Raw genomic sequence first — 19,426 nt, 5'->3', positions numbered from 1 at the left:
TCTGCATCATCACGGACATCTAGCACCCAGTCTTTATTCATTTTTTAAAAAAGGAAATCCAAATAAGTTAGCAAAAAATTACAAAACAATAGCAAAACCACACGATGCTTTAGTTATCAAAGGAAATCACCCCAAGAGCCCCTGCCCCCCACCCCTGCCTGTCCCTGGCAACTTTGCTCAGGACACTTGGTCAGATGGCAGCTTCACAAACAACACACAAAACAAACAAAACATAAACCCACTGGAAGGTTCCCAGTATTCACTGCAGAATCTTGGCCCCCCAGGGACTTGGGAACAGAGGACTGTCCCTTTCTTCTCTCCCAGTTTAGGGCGGGCCCAGCCCGGCCACTGGCATCAGGAGGAGACACGGACAGGAAGTTCAGGGTGGAGTTGAAGGCTGCGCTATAATCAAAGGGAGGCTCCTGAGTTTGCCCCTGAGCCGGGGCACACGCGGGGTGCTCTGGTCCCCTGCTTTATCTCCCTGGAACGGGGATGGCCTGTGCTCTGAGCAGTCAGCTAAATGAGAGCACCCATTCCCTCTCTGGGTGCTGGATTAACCTACGGGTGAGGAGGGGGACAGGCTGGCTTTCTGGAATCAGGACAGCCTGGCTTAGGCGGGCCCTCTGCAGAAGTGGCGGCATCTGTGGACAGCCTGTGGGCCCCCTGGACGCCGGCCCGGCAGACAGCCTCAGTTGGGCATGGTTTCATCTGGGAAGGCCACAGAGACGTCCTCCATGGTGATGCTGTCCACGATGGAGGTGAGCGAGTGCAGGTTGTGGGTGTCCGTAGGGTCAGCTGTGAGCAGATGGTCTGTGGGGAGGAGGTGGGAGGGTGTTACCTGGGCTATACCGGGTGTCTCAAGACCCAGGCCAGCTGGGTGAGCAAAGGTTAGGAGTTCTACTGCCCATCCCCACAGCGCGTGCGTGATGTGTGTGCCTCCTCTGTGAACTTGCTCGTGGGGCTGGGGCTGGAAGCAGCTCTTCCGACTGCGGTGGGGGTGGAGGTAGGTGGAGCCGTGATGGCGTGTCCTGGGAGATGGACCTGCCCTTGCTGGTCAGTTAAGCAGCACTGACTCAGTGACCCCCAGGGACCCCTGGGACAGGGACAGTCTCCTCCCCTTGGAGAAGGTCAGGCAATAGGCACCAGGTACCAGCTGGGAGTTGCAGGAGGCTGGGGCCTTTTTAACAGGTCAAGGCTTCAGGGAGGCACAGGGCTCCCAGTCCCCCACTGGGACCCTGGGTTCAGTAGGTCCCTTCAGAGGCCAAGGGAAGAAGCCAGGGGCAGGGAATAAGGTAAGAGGGGCCACCTGGGCTGGACACAGGCTGAGGGATTTGAGCCAAGCTGATCAGGGTCCCATCTCACTCACCCGCTGGGTTGGGGCCGAACTCCAGGGCGCTGCCCCACTCTGGACTGCAGGAGGCGCTGTGGGAGCTGCATTCACTGGGTACCTGCAAGATGCCGAGGCCCAAGGTCAGGCACAGCCATTCCAGGTGGTGTCCTCTGTCCAGTCCCATTGGCAGAAGCTCCTGTGCCAAGGCTACAGCCCCCTAGCCCAGGTCACCTCCATCAGGGAACTTCACAATTAGCCAATTAGCCCCTTCCCTGCCTCCACCTGGCCTTAGATCCCTGGTTTCCAGGCCTTTCCTGGCTTTCAACAGCTTAAAGGAGTGTCTGGGATCAGGGTGTCCGGTCCAACCAGGGCCTCTCTGTGCAGGTGCTGGGGTTCCAGGTAGGGGGCAGAGCTGTCCTCACCCCTGTGCTTGGCCCTGCTCTTGGGCCCCATCCCCAGGCACTGCAGCCAGCTAGCTCTAGACTTGCTCCTTGACCCCTCCTTCTGTCCTCTGCCCACCCCTCCATCTCTGCTTGTCCTCCCAAAGTCATTGTCCTGTCTGGAAAGGACCCTGAGACATGGGGGTCAGCTGGACAGCCCAGCTCTGACAGAGGACTGTCAGATGAGCCCCATGTGGGGGGCTGAGGCTGTGCCTCCTTCCCCGGGGCAGGTTGGGGCAACCACTTACCCCTGCTTGGGGACCGCCCCCGCCGCGGTAGCGCAAACCCCGCTCCTCCTGGTTGAGGGAGCTGAGCAGGGCCTGCAGGCGCTCAATGTACTGAATGGCACTGCGCAGAATCTCCACCTTGGGCAGCCGCTGGTTGGGGTTCAGCAGGGTGCTCCTCTTCAGGGCCTCGAAGGCCTCGTTCACTTTCTTCAGCCTGCGCTTCTCTCTCAGGGTGGCCGCCCGCCGCCGGTCCACGGACACCGACTTCCTCTTGCACACCTTACACGCCCAGGGCAGGCACTGGCCCGGGCAATGCTCGGGGGTCCCCAGCCCCTTGTCTTCGAGGGGCCCCCGGGCCTCGGGGCTCAGGCTGAGCTCAGTCCGCTCGTAGCCTGGCGGCTCAAAGCCTTGGAGATGGACGGGCAGGTAGTTCTCCCCGTCGTAGAAGTGGGGCTCCTGGTAGAAGTAGGGGGGCGTCTCATACAGCTCCATGGGGTCGGAAGAGGCTTGTTCCTGCCACCAGCCCCCAAGCTCCTGCAGCCCCTCACGCCAACTGCTGGGTGCCATTTAAACCCTCCCCGCTGGCATGGAACCAGAGATAAATATAGCCAACGCCACGGAAACCTGAGCCCCCTCTAAGCTGTTGCTGCACATCAAGACGTTCACAGCGGATTAGACGTGAACCCCCCTCTGCCTGGCCTCCACCCACCCACCCAGCCTGCCTGCCCTGGCCATCAGCTCCTGTGCCCCGGGAGGGAGGCCACGGGTGTAATTCGATTAGTTTTCATTTCTCCGCAGCCCCCATGGGGCAGGCAGGGGAGGTGGGGGGACACACATTCTCATCTGCTCCTTTCAATTACTCCTGGCGGGGGGCCTGCCTGCTCTCTCTTTGCTAGTCCTAAAGAAGTGAAGTTGTGGGTGGGTTTCGGCTGGAAGGGGGTCTCACGTCATTTAATTCACCCCTCCGCTTCCTGACAGCACTCTAAGCCACTCATCAGCCAGATGAGACTCCCTCCCGGAGGGCAAGGCTGCTGCTCGGGCAGGGCAGGCATGGGAGCTCAGTGTCCGGGGACAAGAAGGGCCGAAACTCGGAATAAGTGGCTTCCCCTCCTGGGTTTCCATAGCAGCTCTGACATCGTGTCTCTTAGGGCTCATGTGACTGGGGATAAATTGAGGAAAGAGGAATTTTGGGGTCTTGTTTCTCTTTTTGGCAGGGGTCAGTGGAAGTCCTGAATGCGCTGGTCACGTGGCCTCCATCCCCACCGTGGAAAGCCAGTGAGAACAGAGCCCTTCCACGCAGTTTAAATCTCCCCTCTCCCTCACCACCTGGCTTGGTGCTGTGTGGACTAAGTCTGATCCCTCCTCTCTGACAGATGAGACTCATGCTCAGTCCCACACAGTGATGAGGACAACAGAGGAAGAGAAACTGTGTGGGGACTTTGAGAAGTTGTCACAGGGAGATGCGAATGCAGCTTGAAGGACCCTGCTTCCCTTCCTCTCCTCGTCTGTGGGGAGGAGCCAGGAAAATGCTGGTGTCCCTTGGGGTAGGGAACAGAGATGAGACCCCAGTAAGACCCCAGCATGCTGAGGGGGAGCAGAGAGGTCAGCACAGGCTCCTGACCTCTCTAGTAAGTGAGAGAGAAAACGATTGGTGGGGGCTGGGGGCTCGAAGCCCTGCTCTGCCCAACCAGCTGGACAGAGGAAGAATGTTTCTAACACGCACACACCCCAAAAAGGAAAAAAAGAAAACTTTGCCTCAGTTTATACTTTAGTCCTATGAGCCCTGAGCATAGGAGTGATGCTGCAGTTACTATGGAAACCTAGAAATTGCATCATTTTGTCCTTTTGGGATCCAATCTGCCCCCAAACAGCGTGTCCACATCCTCTAAAAATGGGAGCAGGAGAACTGGGCTTGTTTTGTGAGGATTTCCAGGATCTCACTGTCTAGTTGGTGAGCCTGGACACAAGCGTGAATGTTAAGTTAAAATGCGAGAAAGTTATTTTAGTTCTGTGGGGGCTGCCATCCCTGGCAAATGAGCGGGTTCATCAAAGAGGCGTGTCAGGAGTTCGTAGGATCTGCGTGAGGGGCAGAGCACCGCTGGGTCAGGAGGTCACACAGGGTCCGGAAGAGAGGAGGAGGGATGGGGAAGGGTGGATGGGTTTGGGTGGAGTTCAGGGTTCCACATAGGCTTGCAGAGGTCGGGGGGTGCCCAGCTGGGCATGGAGGAGTCACCACGCGTAAGACCCGACAGTCCTTCAGGAGCAAGGTGCCGAGATCCTGCGTGCAGAACAGCCCACTCAGAGGCAGGAGGACGTGTCGACCGGGTGAGGACAGGTGTGTCAGCTGGCAAAAGGATGGTGTGTGTATGCGCGTGTGTGAGGCAGGTGAGTGGTTGTTGTACTGAAAGGGCACCTGGCCGGTGGAGGCACCTCTCCTCCACACCTGGCCTCTCCCTGAGTCTGTTTCCCTGGCTGTCCTCATGGTCTCCAGGGAACCAGAACAGCGGAGATGGGGGAGGGAAAACCTGGCCCCACCTGCGTGTGATGTATATTTTATTCAACACTTTCAGTCAAGAAACAAGTCTTGCCCACCGTGTGTTGGGTGCCAGGGTCAGTGGTGTGAGCAAGACATAAATATGCCTGCAACACACAGTTGGGTAAGGAAGCTGAGCAGCTTTCTCACCAAGGTAGAAAGTGTTCGGTGATAACACAGAAGTGTGATGTGACCCAGAAAAGGGAAGGGCCTGTCCTTCCCTCCTGACCTGCAGACTCAATTTCCTGGGGTCAGGGTGACCTTGTGCGTCTGCATTTCGGAGACTCCATCTGTAGGTGAGTATGCGTGTCTGAGTAAGTGGCCTGGGGACCTTGTCACGACCCTGCTCCGGGCACAGGCCCTCCCAGGACTCAGAAGACAGGGCAGCGCAGTGTCTCTGACCTCAGCACGCTGATGGAGGACTGTCCCTTTACCCACCTTACTCGTCTCAGAGCCGAGCTGTGGAGAAGCGGCACCTGGAGGCCTGGCCTTCCTCCCCTGTGCACCCTGGTCTGTCCCCCCACCCCGCCCTGAAAGCTGCCCTCTGATGGACAGGAACACATTGGGGCCACCACAGAGCAGTCTTTGTGCTCCCAGCAGCGAAGATCCATCAGCTGCGACCTGACAGCAGGGCGTCAGGCCCTAATCCCCACCCTACTGGCCTGGGCCCACAGGCCCCTGCCCCAAGGAGCCTCCTGCTCCAGCAGTCCTGGCCCCTCCAGAGGAAGCCCTTAGCCCCCGCCCCACTATCCCAGCTTGGCTATTTGCATGCTGGGCTGACCGTGTTTGCATGGTCTCAGGAATCTTCTTCATCTGCTCCCCACTCCTTCCTCCCTGTCTACTGCTCACCCATACCCGGCTCTCTGACTCCCAGCACCTCCAGTCCCAGCCACCTCTCAGGTGGGCGGACTTGGGTTGCCAGGTTGCTTGGCTAACGTCCAGGCAGGTTTCCAGTCCAGAGTCTCACGTGCTGGGAATCAGGGGGAGGGTCTGGAAGGGTGAGAGCCTCTGGCTTCTGCAAACATGCCTGAGCTCCGTTCTCTGGGCTGAGTCCATGGCTGGGGTGGCAGGAAAATGCTCCCACAGACCCCAGAAGCCAGGACAATGGATGCAAACCAGCATCAACTCTCTGTGGAGCAGTAGCTTTTCAGTGGGAACAGATCACAGAATCAGAAAGCCTGAGCTGGGAGGCACCTTGAAGGTCAGCAGTCCACCTCCTTCCTCCTACACACTGGAAACAGGCCCAGAGAAGGAAATTGACTCGCCCAAGGGTACACAGAGTACTAGTGTCAGAAAGGTGAGGGGTGCTGGCTCTTGGTGCCTGAGCTCAGGCCTTGGGGCTGCGTCAGGTACCTCCTCTCCTCCCCGAGGCTTACAGGTGGAGAAGGCCGGGCTCTCACAGTGAGTACATGCTTCCCAGTGGGCTCGGGCACAGGTGGGAGGCCCTAGGGATTTGGAGGTGCTCTAGGCTTCGAATGGAGAATTCAGGGAGACATCAGAGAAGTAGTGATGGAGACATGGAAAGAAGATACACGAGGGCTAAGGGGCATGGGCTGGGGAGATGGGAGCCTGAGGGCTTGAGATAGGAGAGTTTGGAGGCAAATGGGAACTGGCACGGGGGTGGGGGGTGGGAGGGTGGGGGGGTGAGGAGCAGTGAGGGCAGGGGCCTGGAGGTCCCACATTGTCTCCACTGAGGACAAGCATCAGATAGCCACTGGGAAATCCCTCCCTGCCTGGAATCTGCAGCCCAGAGCCAGGCTCACTCACCAGGAATCTCTGGCCTCTGCCTGGGCGAAGGTGAGGCCTGGAGCCGGAGCCAGAGAGGAAGGTCCTTGCGGAGTGGGGGGTCTGGGGAGGTGACTGGTGGTCACAAAGCACAGAGCTGGGTTTAAAAATAACCCGATGGGGCTCAGCAGTGTGCGTGGCAGTGAGAACCTGGCCTTTGGAAGTGTGGGTGAGGACTTCTTATGAGTAGTTCCTGAGCCGGGCCTTCAGCGCCCAAGAGGGGGAAGTTAAGGCCAGTGGAGGAAAGAACCCTGGGTCAGGAGCCAGGCGCGTTGCTGCCCTTTCTCCTCTCTGGTTTACGGTCTCCCCGTGTGTATATCAGGGTGCTGGACTGAGTGACCCAAATGGCCCCTTGAAAGATGGCATTCTTGTTCCATCTCAGCACGTGGGCCTGCAGGTGCTCATGGGGTCGGGTAGGAGAACTGTTCTGAGAGCCCTTTGAGCCAGGCCTTGCCCTGAGGAATGGACCATGTCCATCGGTGTCTCTTCCTTTCCCGTTGCTACATCTGCTCCCACACTCAGTCTCTCTAAAATGCCACCGATGGCTCTCTGGACCCATTCCAACCCACCTAGACCTGGCATCTATCTGTCCTGCTTACGTCTGGACTCCTCCCCCTCCTGCCCTCCCTTCCAGCCGCCCCATTCTGCCCTCCTCATGGGTCCAGAAGCCTGAGAGGCCACACCACCCCCTTCCACCCCCTGGACAGCTTCTATTTCTGCCTCTTTGACAAGTTGTGACATATTTGGGAGCAGCTGCCGCCTGGGTGGAGATGCCTTTGCTTTTCTCCTGGCTCTGTCTTCTCCTCCCCAGTGCCTCTCCCATAGCCACCCCTTCCCAGAATGTGCTGTGGGACCCTCCCTGCATTCCCCTCTTGGGAACTTGGATGTCCAGCTTCTCCTGGGCTCCTCAGGGCTGGCCTGTGCTCTAGACTGGTACAGGGGACCTTCCTGGGATGGAAAGGCAGGGGCTGCCTGTGAAGCACAGGACCAGCTCTGCCAAGTCACAGGCTGTGTGGCTTGAGACAAGTCTCTTCCCCTCTGGGTTCTACTTTTCTGTCTTTAAAATGGGATGATAAACAGTGTTTCCCTGTCAGCCACTAGTTCTGTTGCCTGTTAACTGTAGGGACTTGGAGCTCCTCTTGTCTTCTTGAAGGACTTTATCCCACGTCTCTCTTTTCCCCAAATATCTCTACTTCTCTGTCTCTGCTGGCCTTTCCCCTGAGCAGAAACATGCTGAAGTCACTCTCAGCAAAACCCCCCCTCTTCCACGCTGCCCTCAGCTAAGGCTCTGTCACAGCCTCTCCTTCGTCACCAAGTTTCTGGGATGGGACCTTACACTCACTGTCTACTCAGTGCCTTCCACCTTCCCTGAGACACCGGACACCTCAGCAGGTGCCAGCTCCAGGCGACAGTTTCCATCTCACTGGATTGCTCTGTACTGCTCATCGCTGTTGGCCACAGTCCCCTGAAGCTCTGCTCTCCCAGCTCCCACGACCCCCAATCTCCTGGCTCCTCCTTGGGTTTTCTTCTCTCGTGTCTCCCTCCCCCCTCTTCCTCCTCACGAGCTTCTCCGCCTGCCCTTTAAGAGGGACCTCTCTTCTTAGACGTCTCCTCTGCAGCCCCCCGGGTAACCATTCTCTGACCTAGGGCTCCCTCCTCTGTGTGCGATGCTGGTAGAGGTTAGCTGCTTGTGCTGTGGTGTGTGGATGGCTCCCACGCCTGTACTCTCGCCCTGAACTGCAGATCACAGGCCCAAGGTTATGGTGGACGGCTCGCTTCCATGTCCTGCAGGCTCTGGAATCAAGTATGTCTGTTGATGACTGCAGCCATCACCCACTCTGTCACGCCTGGCCTGGCTTCCCTGCCCTTCCCAGGCTTTTCTGTTGTTTGTCTGTCCCCGGGCCCCTCAGATCCTCTCTACTGAGTGGGTGTGAGACACGGAAACAAATGTTCCTGGGAGTCAGAGCAAGTCCATCTGCTGCGTTCCCCGCATAGCGGGCGGTGGGGATGCCGCATTCCACCCTCAGGGCCCTGGTGCCCGGGGTGTTCTCCCTGAGCTGTGTTGCCCCCAATCCCTTCTTCTCAGGGGCTTGGGCCAGCAGATGGCCTCCTGGTGGCAGGGGTGGGGTTCGGGACAGGCTGCCCAGCCCCAGGAACTTTTCTCCACCAGCCATTTCTGTTCCCGACATTCCTCAGACCCGCACAGCCCCAACGCTTACCAGCTCCCAGGCTCACCCTCATTGTGCCCCCCACAACGGTGGAGACACAGCCCTACCTCCCCTCAACCTTTCTGCCCTTGCAGTTGGGGAAGTCGAGGCTTTGGGAGGAGGGTCAGGGGACTGGACAGGCTGAGGCTCAGGCCCCTGCCTCGCTCATCAGTCCTCCCCACCGAGTCTTTCCTTAGAGCTGCTTCCACAGCCCAGTGTCTGGCTTCCCACGTCTCCAGGCACCTGCTTGTGCCTCATCTTTCTTGGCTCTGACCTCGTTTCTGAAAGTGACTGTTTCCTTTGCTGGCTAGTGAGGCTCCCCTACTTCCTGGTCCAGGCAAGGAGCAGTGTCTTCTCAGATTCCCGAACCCAGAGCCGGCTGGATTCTGCCTGCAGCGTCCCCGGTGGGGCTGGAAGGCCTGAGGATGCCCCCTGGGCCCAGGGCAAGATCGACTAGGGGGCAATGTGACCAGGTCATCATCCAAGGTGACGTCGCCATTTAGGAGCTTCCTGTTTACCAGGCACTATGATAAGCGCTCCACACACGTGAACTGTTCAGTGACTCGGGGGGCGGGGGGGGGGTATTGTTCCTCAGTTTTTAGACTGGGAGTCACGGCTGAGAAATTTGCTCACGTACTAACAGGAGGTGGATTAGCACCAGGGAACAGTCTTGTCCACTGAGATTACTACTGAAATCAGGCCTTGGGCAGCAGCGGGGACCAGCTCCTCTCTAGCGTGTATGCAGCAGGCACTCAGCAAGTGCACATGGTATGCTCACTGGATACTCACTGATCAGCTGAACTGAAAGACAGAGCAGCTCATCAAAGCCAGTCCCTGCTCTGCAGAGTGAGGGTGCAGGACCATCTCTCCTTCTTGGGTGACCTGAACATCACAGCTCACGTACTCTGTGACTTGCAGTGAATTCCTGGTTCTGCCAACGTTGGTGTTACCCACTGGGCAAAGGTGAGGGATGTAGTCCCAAGGAGCATGGAGTTGTAAAATAGAGATGGGAGGCGGGACACGTGGCCCTCCAGGGGACTGGGTGAGCCGCATCGGGCCACTGGGGGCTCTGTTTATTTTGAGATGGGCAGCCTCCCTCCTGGAGTGGTGGATTTAGGAATATTCCATCTACCCGCGGGCGGGAGAGCCTGGAGCATTGCCTGGAGCCTGAGAGTAGGTGTTGGCATGATCTGCAGTGCTCATGGCACCTCATCCCTGCCACACAAGCAGACGGTTCCCCTGATGTCTTCCTTGTGCTCTGCTCTCACTGGCTGCTCTGCCCTGGAGGTTGGTAGTCAAGAGCTTGACTTCTGACCTCAGACATTCCAAGCCCCCCTCCTGATACTGCGGGCTGCCGTGAAATCATAGATGCACAATGAGCAGAGCTGGGAGAACCTCAGACCAAGGGCAGAGACCAAGAATGGGAGAGCAGGGGGCCACTTACCTGCGGGGGCAGATGGCAGAGTCAATGAGCCGTCCTGGACTCCAGCCACCTGCCTATCCTCAGAGCCAGGAAACATTCATTTCCAAAGTATTTAAGCCCCTCTACGTATCATCACACTGCCTTCACCTGGAGGATCACTTGTGTGTATGTGCACATTCACATGCACACACACACATGCACACACAGTCACACACATGTGTGTGCACATTTTCTGGAGCCTCCCTGGCACCTCTCCCAGGCTGGCGAGCTCCCTGCCCCTTCCCCACCCCCATCAAAGCTCACTGCCCAGGCTTCTGTGGCTCAGGGCTGATGTGAAAGTGGGGATGTCTAGGCCCCGGGCCTCCCCTCCCTCCCACACAAGCCAGGGGACAGGCAGAGGCTGCTCTGCCCTTGGCTACCAACCTCCAGGGCAGAGCAGCCACTTATAGCTGTGAGACTTGAGGTTGGTTACTTACCCTCCAGGCCTCAATTTCTCATTCTGCAAATAGGAAAATACTATACTTAGCTTAGTGCCTGGCACCCAGTCAGCTGTTATGACTAGAGGGACCATTATTGCCTGAGAGCAGTGATTCTCCGGAGGGCTTCCCACCCAGCCTGGAGGATGGGTTCCACAACCTTTCAACAGTGACCCCCCCACCCAAACCAGCATCCAGGAGTCCTTGAGGAGGCCTCAGTCTCTACCCTGCCCCATCCATTGTCAGCAAAGCCCCTGGCACTTGCGGGATCTCAGCTCTGACTGTTTTGAGTTATAAATAACACCTCCATCTGTCCTATGAAACCCCAATGCTGATACCAAAGCAGAGCTTCCTAGATCCCTTCTCCATCTCTCCCCATCTCCCTCTGCTCCAGCAGAATTTTATTTTCTCTCCTTTAGAACTTAAAGCTCTTCCCTTTCATGCCTCCTCCCCCAGCTCTCCATCACTGTGGATGTCGAGGAAACCTCTGGGGACAGTTCTCTTGGAAGGAAGTGCCCACTTAGAGAAAGTACACAGAGGTAGTGCTCCCTCCTCAAGGCCTGGCTGGGCAGGGCCAGCAGCTAAAAGGTGGGTGGGGCATGCATGGAGAACCTGAGGGACAGGGGCAGGCGCCACAGAAAAGGGGTTTGGAAGTCATGGTTTTCTGAGTCCCCAGAGCTAAGCAAGCGCACAGCCTTGTTGGGGGGATTAGGTGAGAATCCTTGGGACCTGTCTGCATTCTCATTCTCACCCCCCCCCCCCCCCCAAAACACACATTCTTCATAAATCCTGTGTGACTCAGCACCTCCCAACCTGCAAGAAGGTAGTTAGCTAATCTGGTGGCTGTCTGCTGTGGTCTGAATATGTGTCCCCCCAAATTCATATGTTGAAGCCCTAACTGCCAATGTGACGGCATTTGGAGAAGGAGCTTTTGGGAGGTAATGAGGGTGAGCTGAGATCACGAAGGTAGGTTACTCTCTTCACCTGCTTGCACCAAGGAAGGGCCAGTGAGCTGAGCATGAAGGTGGCCGTCTGCAAACCAAGGGGAGGGTCCTCACCAGAACCTGACCATGATGGGCCCTGACCTCAGACTCACAGCTTCCAGAACGGCGAGAAAACAAATTTCTGTTGTTTAAGCCCCTAGTCTGTGGTGTTTTATCACGGCTGTCCAAGCCGGCCTATACACAGCAAATAATGTCCCAGGCACTCCTTTTCAGGAAGAACATTTCAACAGGGCTTCCTCTACCTATTCACATGTTGCTCGCATAACAAAAATTAGTTTAAACAACGTTGCTGCCGTTGTCTTTCTGTTGACATAGCACACTGATTGGCCCTTCATTCAGATGCTGGCCATGAAGAAATGAGATGCAGGAAGGGGATGTTATTAAATATGCAAATGTCCTTTTGGGGAGGGTGGGCTTTTTGCCTTTTGCAATCGGAAGGTTGTTCCAGACAGTGCTGGTGGGCCTGGGGCCGGAAGGACAAGGCCTCCGACTCAGACCCTGCCCCTCAGCCCGTCCCCCACCCTGTCCTGGCAGGTGGAAGGTGGGGGTTTTGAAGTTTAGTCTCTTGCACTGAGGGCTGGATGGAGGACAACAGATGGGGCCACACAGCCCTGCTGCTTAGACCGAGGGGAACAGGTGGAGGCTCTGGGGTCAGAGTGTGAATGCTGGCGATTCACGCGTGTGCAGCAGGCAGGGTGCCCAGCTCAGGTCAGGGACAGCTGGCAGCAAGTGGGTGGGGGTGGGGTGGGTTCAGCCATGGGAGAAGGCATCAGAGGGCAGAAGACCAGGGAGGGAAAGGGGGACTGCTTCCTGGCCCCTCCCATCCCTTGCTGGGGCAGGCCAACCTGAAAGGCTCCGGAAGCTGCGGGGTGAGCGGGCACAGTGAGAAAGGAGATGCTCCTTATGGGCCCCTTCCCCTCCTCCCCAGCCCGGCTGTCCTGGGCCTAACCCTAAACCCAAGGCATTTGGGCCATTCCAACAGCTGTGCCAGGCTTCTGGTTGGGTCAGAGCCCAGGCAGGGGACAAAAGCAGCTGCCACCCTTTGCAGACAGGGGTAGGAACACAAGGAGGTGAGCAGGACGACAGGCCAGGCCACACTTTTCTGTCCAGAACTCATACGTACCCTGTAGCCACCACCCCTCTCTTCTCTAAGGTAAGTGATAGAGGAGGAAAGGTAACGTCTACTAAACACGGTGCTACTGATTTTATAGCACATCACGGAGTCCTCCCAACAGCCTCTTGTAAAAGTATAACATCCATTTCACAGGTGAGAAAACTAAGGCTTCTTGATCAGACACTCGAGAAGGGAGAGAAATGAGATTTGACGCCAAATTTCTTTGACACTAGAGACAAAATTCATGACCTCTGAGAAGGATTTAACTAATGAAATGCCCAGCAGTCTCCCATTTCCAGGAGAAACTGGAGGCTGTGGGTCTAGGTCCGACTTTCTTACGGTCAGAACAAAGGGCAGCCAGGTCCCATGAAAGCTGAAAATGCTTTTCTCTGGAGATTTCTCTGAACAGGAGTGATCTCATCCCTTTGGGGCTGGTTTAGGAGACTTGGCCTAGAAAAGGGAACAAAGTACCTTGGATTGGGGGCCAGCACACAGTCTCTCTATTCTTTGACGGGGAGGTTTGATGGGCAGTCTTAGGTGGTCTTCAGCTCTCCAGGTGAGCTCACAAACCTTTGAGAGGTGGGGTACAGTGGAGAGTCTCCCTGAAGCCTGACAAAGACTTGGTTCCTCCTACCAGCTCAGGAACCAGCACCCAGTGGGCAGGGAGCACCAGGCGTGCCACCTCACCCCATGTCCTGGGCTTCCATCTGGCCAGCAGGGGGACCCCGAGCCCCAGGCACAGGCCCTGATGGGACGGCTGCTCCTGGCTCTGGATCCAGCCCACAGCTTAGCAGCCATACTGTGATGTTCGAGGGTCTAAACAACAGAGTGTTGAGAGGCTTTGTTCTTTTTGTTGTTGTTCTTTTTTTCCCTTTATCTTTATTGTTGAGGGTATTACAGGTGTCCCATTTCCCCCCCCAACTGACCCCCTCCCCCTCGCTCCCACCCCTTCCCCAGGCCTTCACCCCGTCATTGTCTGTGTCCGTGCTCCAAACTGCTGATTTGATTCCCAGTGTCCTTTACTCTACTGTTGATTCCCCATAAACTATTCTGCCTTTCAGTTCGTGCAGCCTTTGTTTCTGTCTGGTTCTTTATTAAGTCATCGATGGTCTCACTTGTTTCCTTAATAGTCTCACTAAGATCCTTGAGCATCCTTATAACCATTATTCTGAACTCTGTATCTGTCAGCTTGCTCGTCTCTATTTCATTTAGTTCCTCTTCTAGAGATTTCTTCTGTTCTTTCCTTTGTGACATGTTTCTTTGCCTCCGTATTTTGGCTGCTTCCAGGTGTTTGTTTCTATGTATTAGGTAGAGCTGCTGTGTCTCCTGGAATTGGTAGAGTGGCTCTGTGCAGTAGGTGTCCTGTAGGGTCCAGGGGCTCAGCCTCCACAGTCACCTGAGCTGGGCCTTCTAGGTGCTCCCCTGTGTGGGCCGTGTGCACTGTCCTGTTGTAGTTGAGCCTTGGTTGCTATTGGCATCACTGGGAGGAACTGACCCCCAGGCCAATCAGCTGTGAGGACCAGCTGCAGCTACAGCCAGAGAGCTGCTGTGCTGGAGACCCCCTATGGAGCAGGATTTACTTCAGTGGAGCTTTGGTGTTCACCAAGTGCACCCCTTGAGTGTGTCACTTGTGGATGTGGTAGGGTTGTAATCCAGCGTGGTCGGGTCTGACCACCAGGTGCACTGTCTCTGGGGCCTCCGGGGAGGTGCAGAGTCAGCCTGTGCCAGTGCCTTGCCCAGGGCCACGCAGCATGAGCTACACAGCAAACCGTAGCTGGCTGCTACATGTGCTGGGCTTGGAGGTGCCCAGGAGAGGCCAAGCTATGAACCAATGCGGCTGCCACTAGTGCCAGGCCTGGGGCCACTTATCAAGCCCCATGGGGCATGAGGCCAGCTGCTGCTTATTTGAGAGATTCTAGGAAAGTCCTAAGCATGAGGCTCGAGAGGCCACTTGCACAGAAAAGACCCTGGAAATGGCCTGGATGAGCTGCAGGTGGGGAGGGGCGGGGCCTCCGGGAATCACGGGGCGGGGCCAAAGGCGTGAGTCAGGTGCTGGCGATTCAAACATGGCGCCTGCCTGCCGGCTGGCTGTGTGCGGGGAGGACTCGCCAAAGGAGCCATGGCCTCTGCCAGCCCTTCTGCGTGGGAGGAAGCCGCCCTCCACCTCTCGCCTGGATTTCAGGCAGGTTAGTTCCTCCCCGAGTGTCCCAGGTCCTTTCAGGCTGCTGTCCGGCGCTGGGCTCAGAGGGAGCGCGTCGGAGTGAGTCCGTGCGGGCCCTTTGAGAGGAAAGCCTGGGACTCCACCAGTGTCCGCGACCCTCAGTTTCACAGGTTTCACAGTCCCCCTGGTTTCACAGCCCGAAGCTGTGGGGCCTTCTCTTCCCAGCTCTGGAGCCCTGGGCTGGGGGCCTGCTGTGGGGCTGCGACCCCTCACTCCTCTGGGAAACTCCCGCTGCCGAGATGTCCATTCAGGGTTTAAACCCTGGCACCGGGTGTGGGCCCGCGGCTGCGTCTCTGCGATTCAGCCTCGATCCACCCGCGTCTCTGCCCCTCCTACAATCTCGATGCTTTTTCAGTTCCCTGGTTGTAGGGCTTCTGTGCAGCCATATTTCAGGAGGTTCTGAGTGACGGTGGTTCTATATTTTAGTTGTAATTTTGATGTGGTTGCGGAGGCGACGTGGACTGCGGTTACCTGCGCCGCCATCCTGTTCCTCCACCAAGAAGTCAGTTTGAGAGACTTTGTTCGTGATTGTCCTGCACAAGGTCATTGCAGACACTCGACAAGTGTGTCTTGAGCTCTAGGAAGCCCTGGCGACAGGGCCTTGGGGGAGAGGTGGAATGTCAGGGCTGATGAGGACAGAGCACCTCCAGACCAGCACTCAGCTGTGCTACAGGTCAGGAGGTCAGGGCCAGGACGAGACGAGAGCAAAAAGAATGGGCGGAAGGCAAATCTGGGGCCAAGCCTGCATTTTTCAAAGGTCTCCTATCTGTTCGTTTCCCAGGAATGCCACCAGTTCAGATTCCTCCTTGTGACGGTGACTCCTGGCTTCCGTGGGACTCACTGAGCACCTGTGTAGTGGGCTCGTGACAGGCTCTAGGGCCCTGGGGGAGGAGACCGCTGCACTTTAGCTTCCTACCTCGCTCCTTCCAAGGAGCCACTGGCTTCAGTCTCAGCCCTCACCCCAGGACTCAGTCCAGAAAGCTCCTAATTAACAGCTATGTTGCTTTCCAATCCCATCTGTCTTATTCCCTGGGGAAGACGCAGGCTCCCTGAGAGGGGCTCCTAGGACGTGTTGGAGAGAACCCTGGGCTGGGAGTTGGAGGCCTGAGCTCATGTTTCATTCCAGCATTTGGTGGTTCCTGGGTTCCCTCTGAGCTGGGGTCTTTTACTCTGATAAGGGATCATAACAGCTTTCCAACCAGGTAGCGTGACGATGCTTGAGATAAATTTGAGAGCCAGGTACGAGTTCACACACACACTTCAGTGCAGCATTATCTAGAAAAGTGGTCTCAACCCCATGGCCATCGACTAAAGATGGATAAACAAAACTTGGTCTGTCCCACAATGGAATATCACCCAGTCATAAGGAGGTATGACTTAGATGCACTCTGAAAATGTTATGCTAAGTGAAAGAAGCCAGTCACAAAGGCCCACGGGTCACACAGCTCCATTTATATGAAACGCCCAGAACAGGCAAATCCATAGAGACTGGAAGGCGATCAGTGGTTCCCAGGCCTGAGGGGATGGGTAGGGTTGGAAATGACTGGTAACAGGTTCGAGGTTTTGGGGGGGGTGATGGAAATGTTCTAAAATTAAATTGGGGAGATAGTTGCGCAATTCTGTAAGTATACTGAAAATGATTAAATTGTACACTTTAAATGGGTGAACTTGCCCGGCCGGGCGTGGCTCAGCGGTTAAGCGTCGACCTAGGATCCAGGTGATCAGGGTTTGATTCCCGGTCTGGGCACATGCCCGGGTTGTGGGCTGCAGTTGATCAATGACTCTCATCATTGATGTTTCTATCTCTCTCTCTCTCCCTCTCCTTTCCTCTCTCTGAAATCAATAAAGATATATTAAAAAAATAATAATAATATATAAGTGAACTTTATGATATATAAATTATATCCCAATAAAACTTAACTGGGTGACCTGCATTTAATCTGGCAACTCTGTTTCTGCTCCCCACCCATGGCCTTCTCTCCCCCTCAGGACATACAAAAGTTAGGGGGCATATTTCTTTTCCTTGAGGGGCAAGAGCACTGCTTCATGGGCTGGAAGGAGTAAAGGAAGCATTAGGAAGTCACAGTTTTCCCTGCCTCGATTTCCCCTTCTGCCCTTGCACTCTTGGGGGTGGTATGTGAGGGTCTGGGGAGGAGGGGTGAATGGACAGACAAGGACGAGCTAGGCTGTGCCAGAGGCCTGAGCTGTAACAACTCCGTGATGTGGTGGAGCTGATCCAAGTCCTCCAGGCAGTGGGGTGGCAGGTGAATCACCCAGAAGCCCCTCTTTGGCTGCAGTCAGGGCCAGAGAAGCCCAGAAATCCATGGCTGGTGCCCTTAGGCTGAGGTCAGGGGTGGGGCCGCCAGGTGAGGAGTTGCAGGTGCCAAGAGAAGGCTGATTCTTTAACTGTGGCACACACGTGGGGCCGACTGCTGGCCGCATGTCAGGTGGGTGCGTGAGGGGCTTGGAGAGGGTGGACAGCTCCTACTCCAGGTCTTTTAGCATCCAGAACTCTGTGCCCAGCTGGCTGTCACTAGCCACTGAGGACCTTGACTGGTGGGGTCTGTTCTCAGCTCCTCTTCCCTGCCACTGCTACCCTCTCTCAGGTTGTGAGGAGCATGCTCAGATCTGCTGCTTAAACCAACCTCTTTTTGACCCCTCTGTGCTGCAGCTAACAGCCCATCTTCTGTTTCTCTTCCACACCAAGCTCTTCAAAGCCTCCTGTGCACCACAGCCGCCATCCTTTCCTTCCTGGTTCAGCATTAACCCCCCTTCTTGTCGCTGAGTCCCCACTGCCCCTTGGATGACTCACAGCTGCTCCCCAGCCCTGAACCCCTCAGCACCCTGCCACAGACGTTCACTAGCAGCTCCCCTGGGGTGTGCACAGCCCATTTCCTTCCAGCTTCTCTCTGCATCCTGTCTCTGAGCCCTCTCATCTCACCCAGAGCTTTGTCTGCCACCTCAGTGGAAAAGACTCAGCTGGAGCTCTGATTGTCCCCTCAGCCACTTCCACAAGCCCTGCTGGGCCTGCTGGACCCCTTCCACATGGGCACATCCCACTCCACTCGTCCAGGAGTGGACTTCTTATCCTTCCACCATCACATTTCTCCAGGAACCTGAGCTTGAAACCAAGTCACCTTTACCCCTCACTCCCCAGCTGCTCTGCTTGGCTGGCCAAGGGGCCCAGGGGTCCCACGTGACATCTGTCTTGTCCATCTTTGCTCTTCCATGTTTCCTCTTAGGTTTGCCTTTTAATCTCTGGTCAAGCTTGCTGCTGCCTCTGACAGGTCTGCGAATGTATCTACTGCTTTTCAACTAGGGGTGAGTGTGTGCGGGAGAGGCTCAGGTGTCCTCCAGAGATGAAGGTTGCTGGATGGGTGACTCAGTACCCACCCCTTGTGCCAGGCCAGGCCTGCCTTAGTCTTTGCAGGTGTTTGTGACAGCTAGATGAGCCAAAATTAGGAAGCTGAGTGAAAATCAAGAGAAAGCCTTGATCACAAAAGAACTTGGGCTGAGATCACAAGGAAAGCTCTGAGAGTCAGGGGGATGGATGCAAAGACTTTCTCAAGGGCGGGGGAGTGATGAATGTTGATGCCCCTGGGGGTGCTGGGGAAGTTGGGGCGGAGCCTGGGGAAGAATCGACACTTCCCAGTTTCTCCCACTAGGCTCTAGGGAAGGACCACAAACTTTGCTGTCTGTCTGAGGCAGAAATGGAAGTTATCCACCCCTGGAGACTGAGCAAAGACCTTCCTCCTCTGGGCAGAACTCTCTGGGCATCGTGAGGTGCAATAAGGGCAGAGCCTGAGGGGCCTGGAGTAGCTCAAGGCATGAGGCCCCCCAGCTCTCCCAGCCCTGACTCTGCCCTGCCAGGGCCCTTGCACACCATCTACGAACAAGGATTTCCCAGGTTAGGATCTCTGCAAGGCACCTGTGTTGAAGGAGGGTCTGCCCTGGGAATTTGGAGGTCCTTAGTAGGTACCAGTGGGCCTACCTGAACCTGCAGCATGAGGCAGCCAAGAGGGGACTGGGTCGGGAACAGTGGGGAGGACTGTTCAGGGCCTCGTTGGACCTTGCTTCCCTGGCCAGGCTCATCTGCAAGGCCAGCAGATTGGACTGTGCTGAGAGGACAGAGGGGGACACCAGAGGGGGTGACATGATGGAGATGATCTTGGGAAGCAAGGCGGCTTTTCAGAGCTTCCACACCCCCATCTGTAACAGGAAAATTGCTGACAGACTAAAGAGAGCTGAGAAAGGGTGTAGTGACTCAGGAGAGAGTCTGCACAGCGATGCGTGCAGGAAGGATGCTAGTTCCTGCGAATGTACCCAGGTTTCAAGATTGAGGGGCGCGGTGGGGGAAGTCAGAGAGCAGCTTGAGGTGGGGGATGTTGCGCAGCTGGTGGAGGGGTCTCCTCCGGGGCATCCAGCATCAAGAAGGGGGAGTGGACGCAGGGACGCTGCACCTCTGTCTACTCTAGAGGCTGGATTCACACAGGGGCCCCCAAGGAAAGCTCGCATTTTCCCAGCTTTTCTCACCCAGAATCACTTCCTTTGTTTAGCAGAGGGGGTGGGGAAGGAGATGGAGGGCGAGGAGGGAGGGGCCCGCGGTGCCACCCCGCCCCCGCCCCCCCCCCCCCCCCCCCCGCCCCTCTGCTGTGTGGAGCTCGTT

At 56.4% G+C, this 19,426-nt stretch overlaps 2 protein-coding genes across 4 annotated transcripts in view; one reads left to right on the top strand and one right to left on the bottom strand.

The window, feature by feature from the left end:
- Positions 1-3: 3 nt before the first annotated feature.
- Positions 4-2,561, bottom strand: MYOG (myogenin). Its single transcript, XM_081124154.1, has 3 exons — positions 2,019-2,561; positions 1,367-1,448; positions 4-810 (listed from the first exon to the last, which is right to left on the bottom strand). Exons 1-3 carry the CDS (start codon positions 2,487-2,489, stop codon positions 689-691), a joined length of 675 nt encoding a protein of 224 aa, XP_080980280.1. The 5' UTR covers positions 2,490-2,561; the 3' UTR covers positions 4-688.
- A 3,257-nt stretch (positions 2,562-5,818) lies between these two features.
- ADORA1 (adenosine A1 receptor) overlaps positions 5,819-19,426 on the top strand; it is a 37,914-nt gene continuing 24,306 nt past the window's right edge. Inside the window, exon 1 of one of the 3 annotated variants that reach the window (XR_013997879.1) lies at positions 5,819-5,931. The gene's annotated coding sequence lies outside the window, so the exon portion shown is untranslated. Of the gene's footprint in view, positions 5,932-14,644; positions 14,726-19,426 lie in introns of those variants that run through there. The other 2 variants (XM_081124153.1, XM_081124150.1) reach the window with 2 other exon arrangements.

The sequence above is a fragment of the Miniopterus schreibersii genome (genome assembly GCF_964146895.1).
Source record: "Miniopterus schreibersii genome assembly, chromosome: 21".
Classification (NCBI taxonomy): domain Eukaryota; kingdom Metazoa; phylum Chordata; class Mammalia; order Chiroptera; family Miniopteridae; genus Miniopterus; species Miniopterus schreibersii.
This window is presented reverse-complemented; position numbering and strand designations above follow the sequence as displayed.

What these genes read in the sequence shown, in the direction of transcription:
- MYOG (XM_081124154.1), bottom strand. Translation starts at nt 2,489, where the DNA reads ATGGAGCTGTATGAGACGCCCCCCTACTTCTACCAGGAGCCCCACTTC. An exon ending in GGGGCGGTCCCCAAGCAGGG is followed by an intron (nt 1,449 to 2,018) that starts GTAAGTGGTTGC and finishes GGCATCTTGCAG; the next exon opens with GTACCCAGTGAATGCAGCTC. An exon ending in GTTCGGCCCCAACCCAGCGG is followed by an intron (nt 811 to 1,366) that starts GTGAGTGAGATG and finishes TCCTCCCCACAG; the next exon opens with ACCATCTGCTCACAGCTGAC.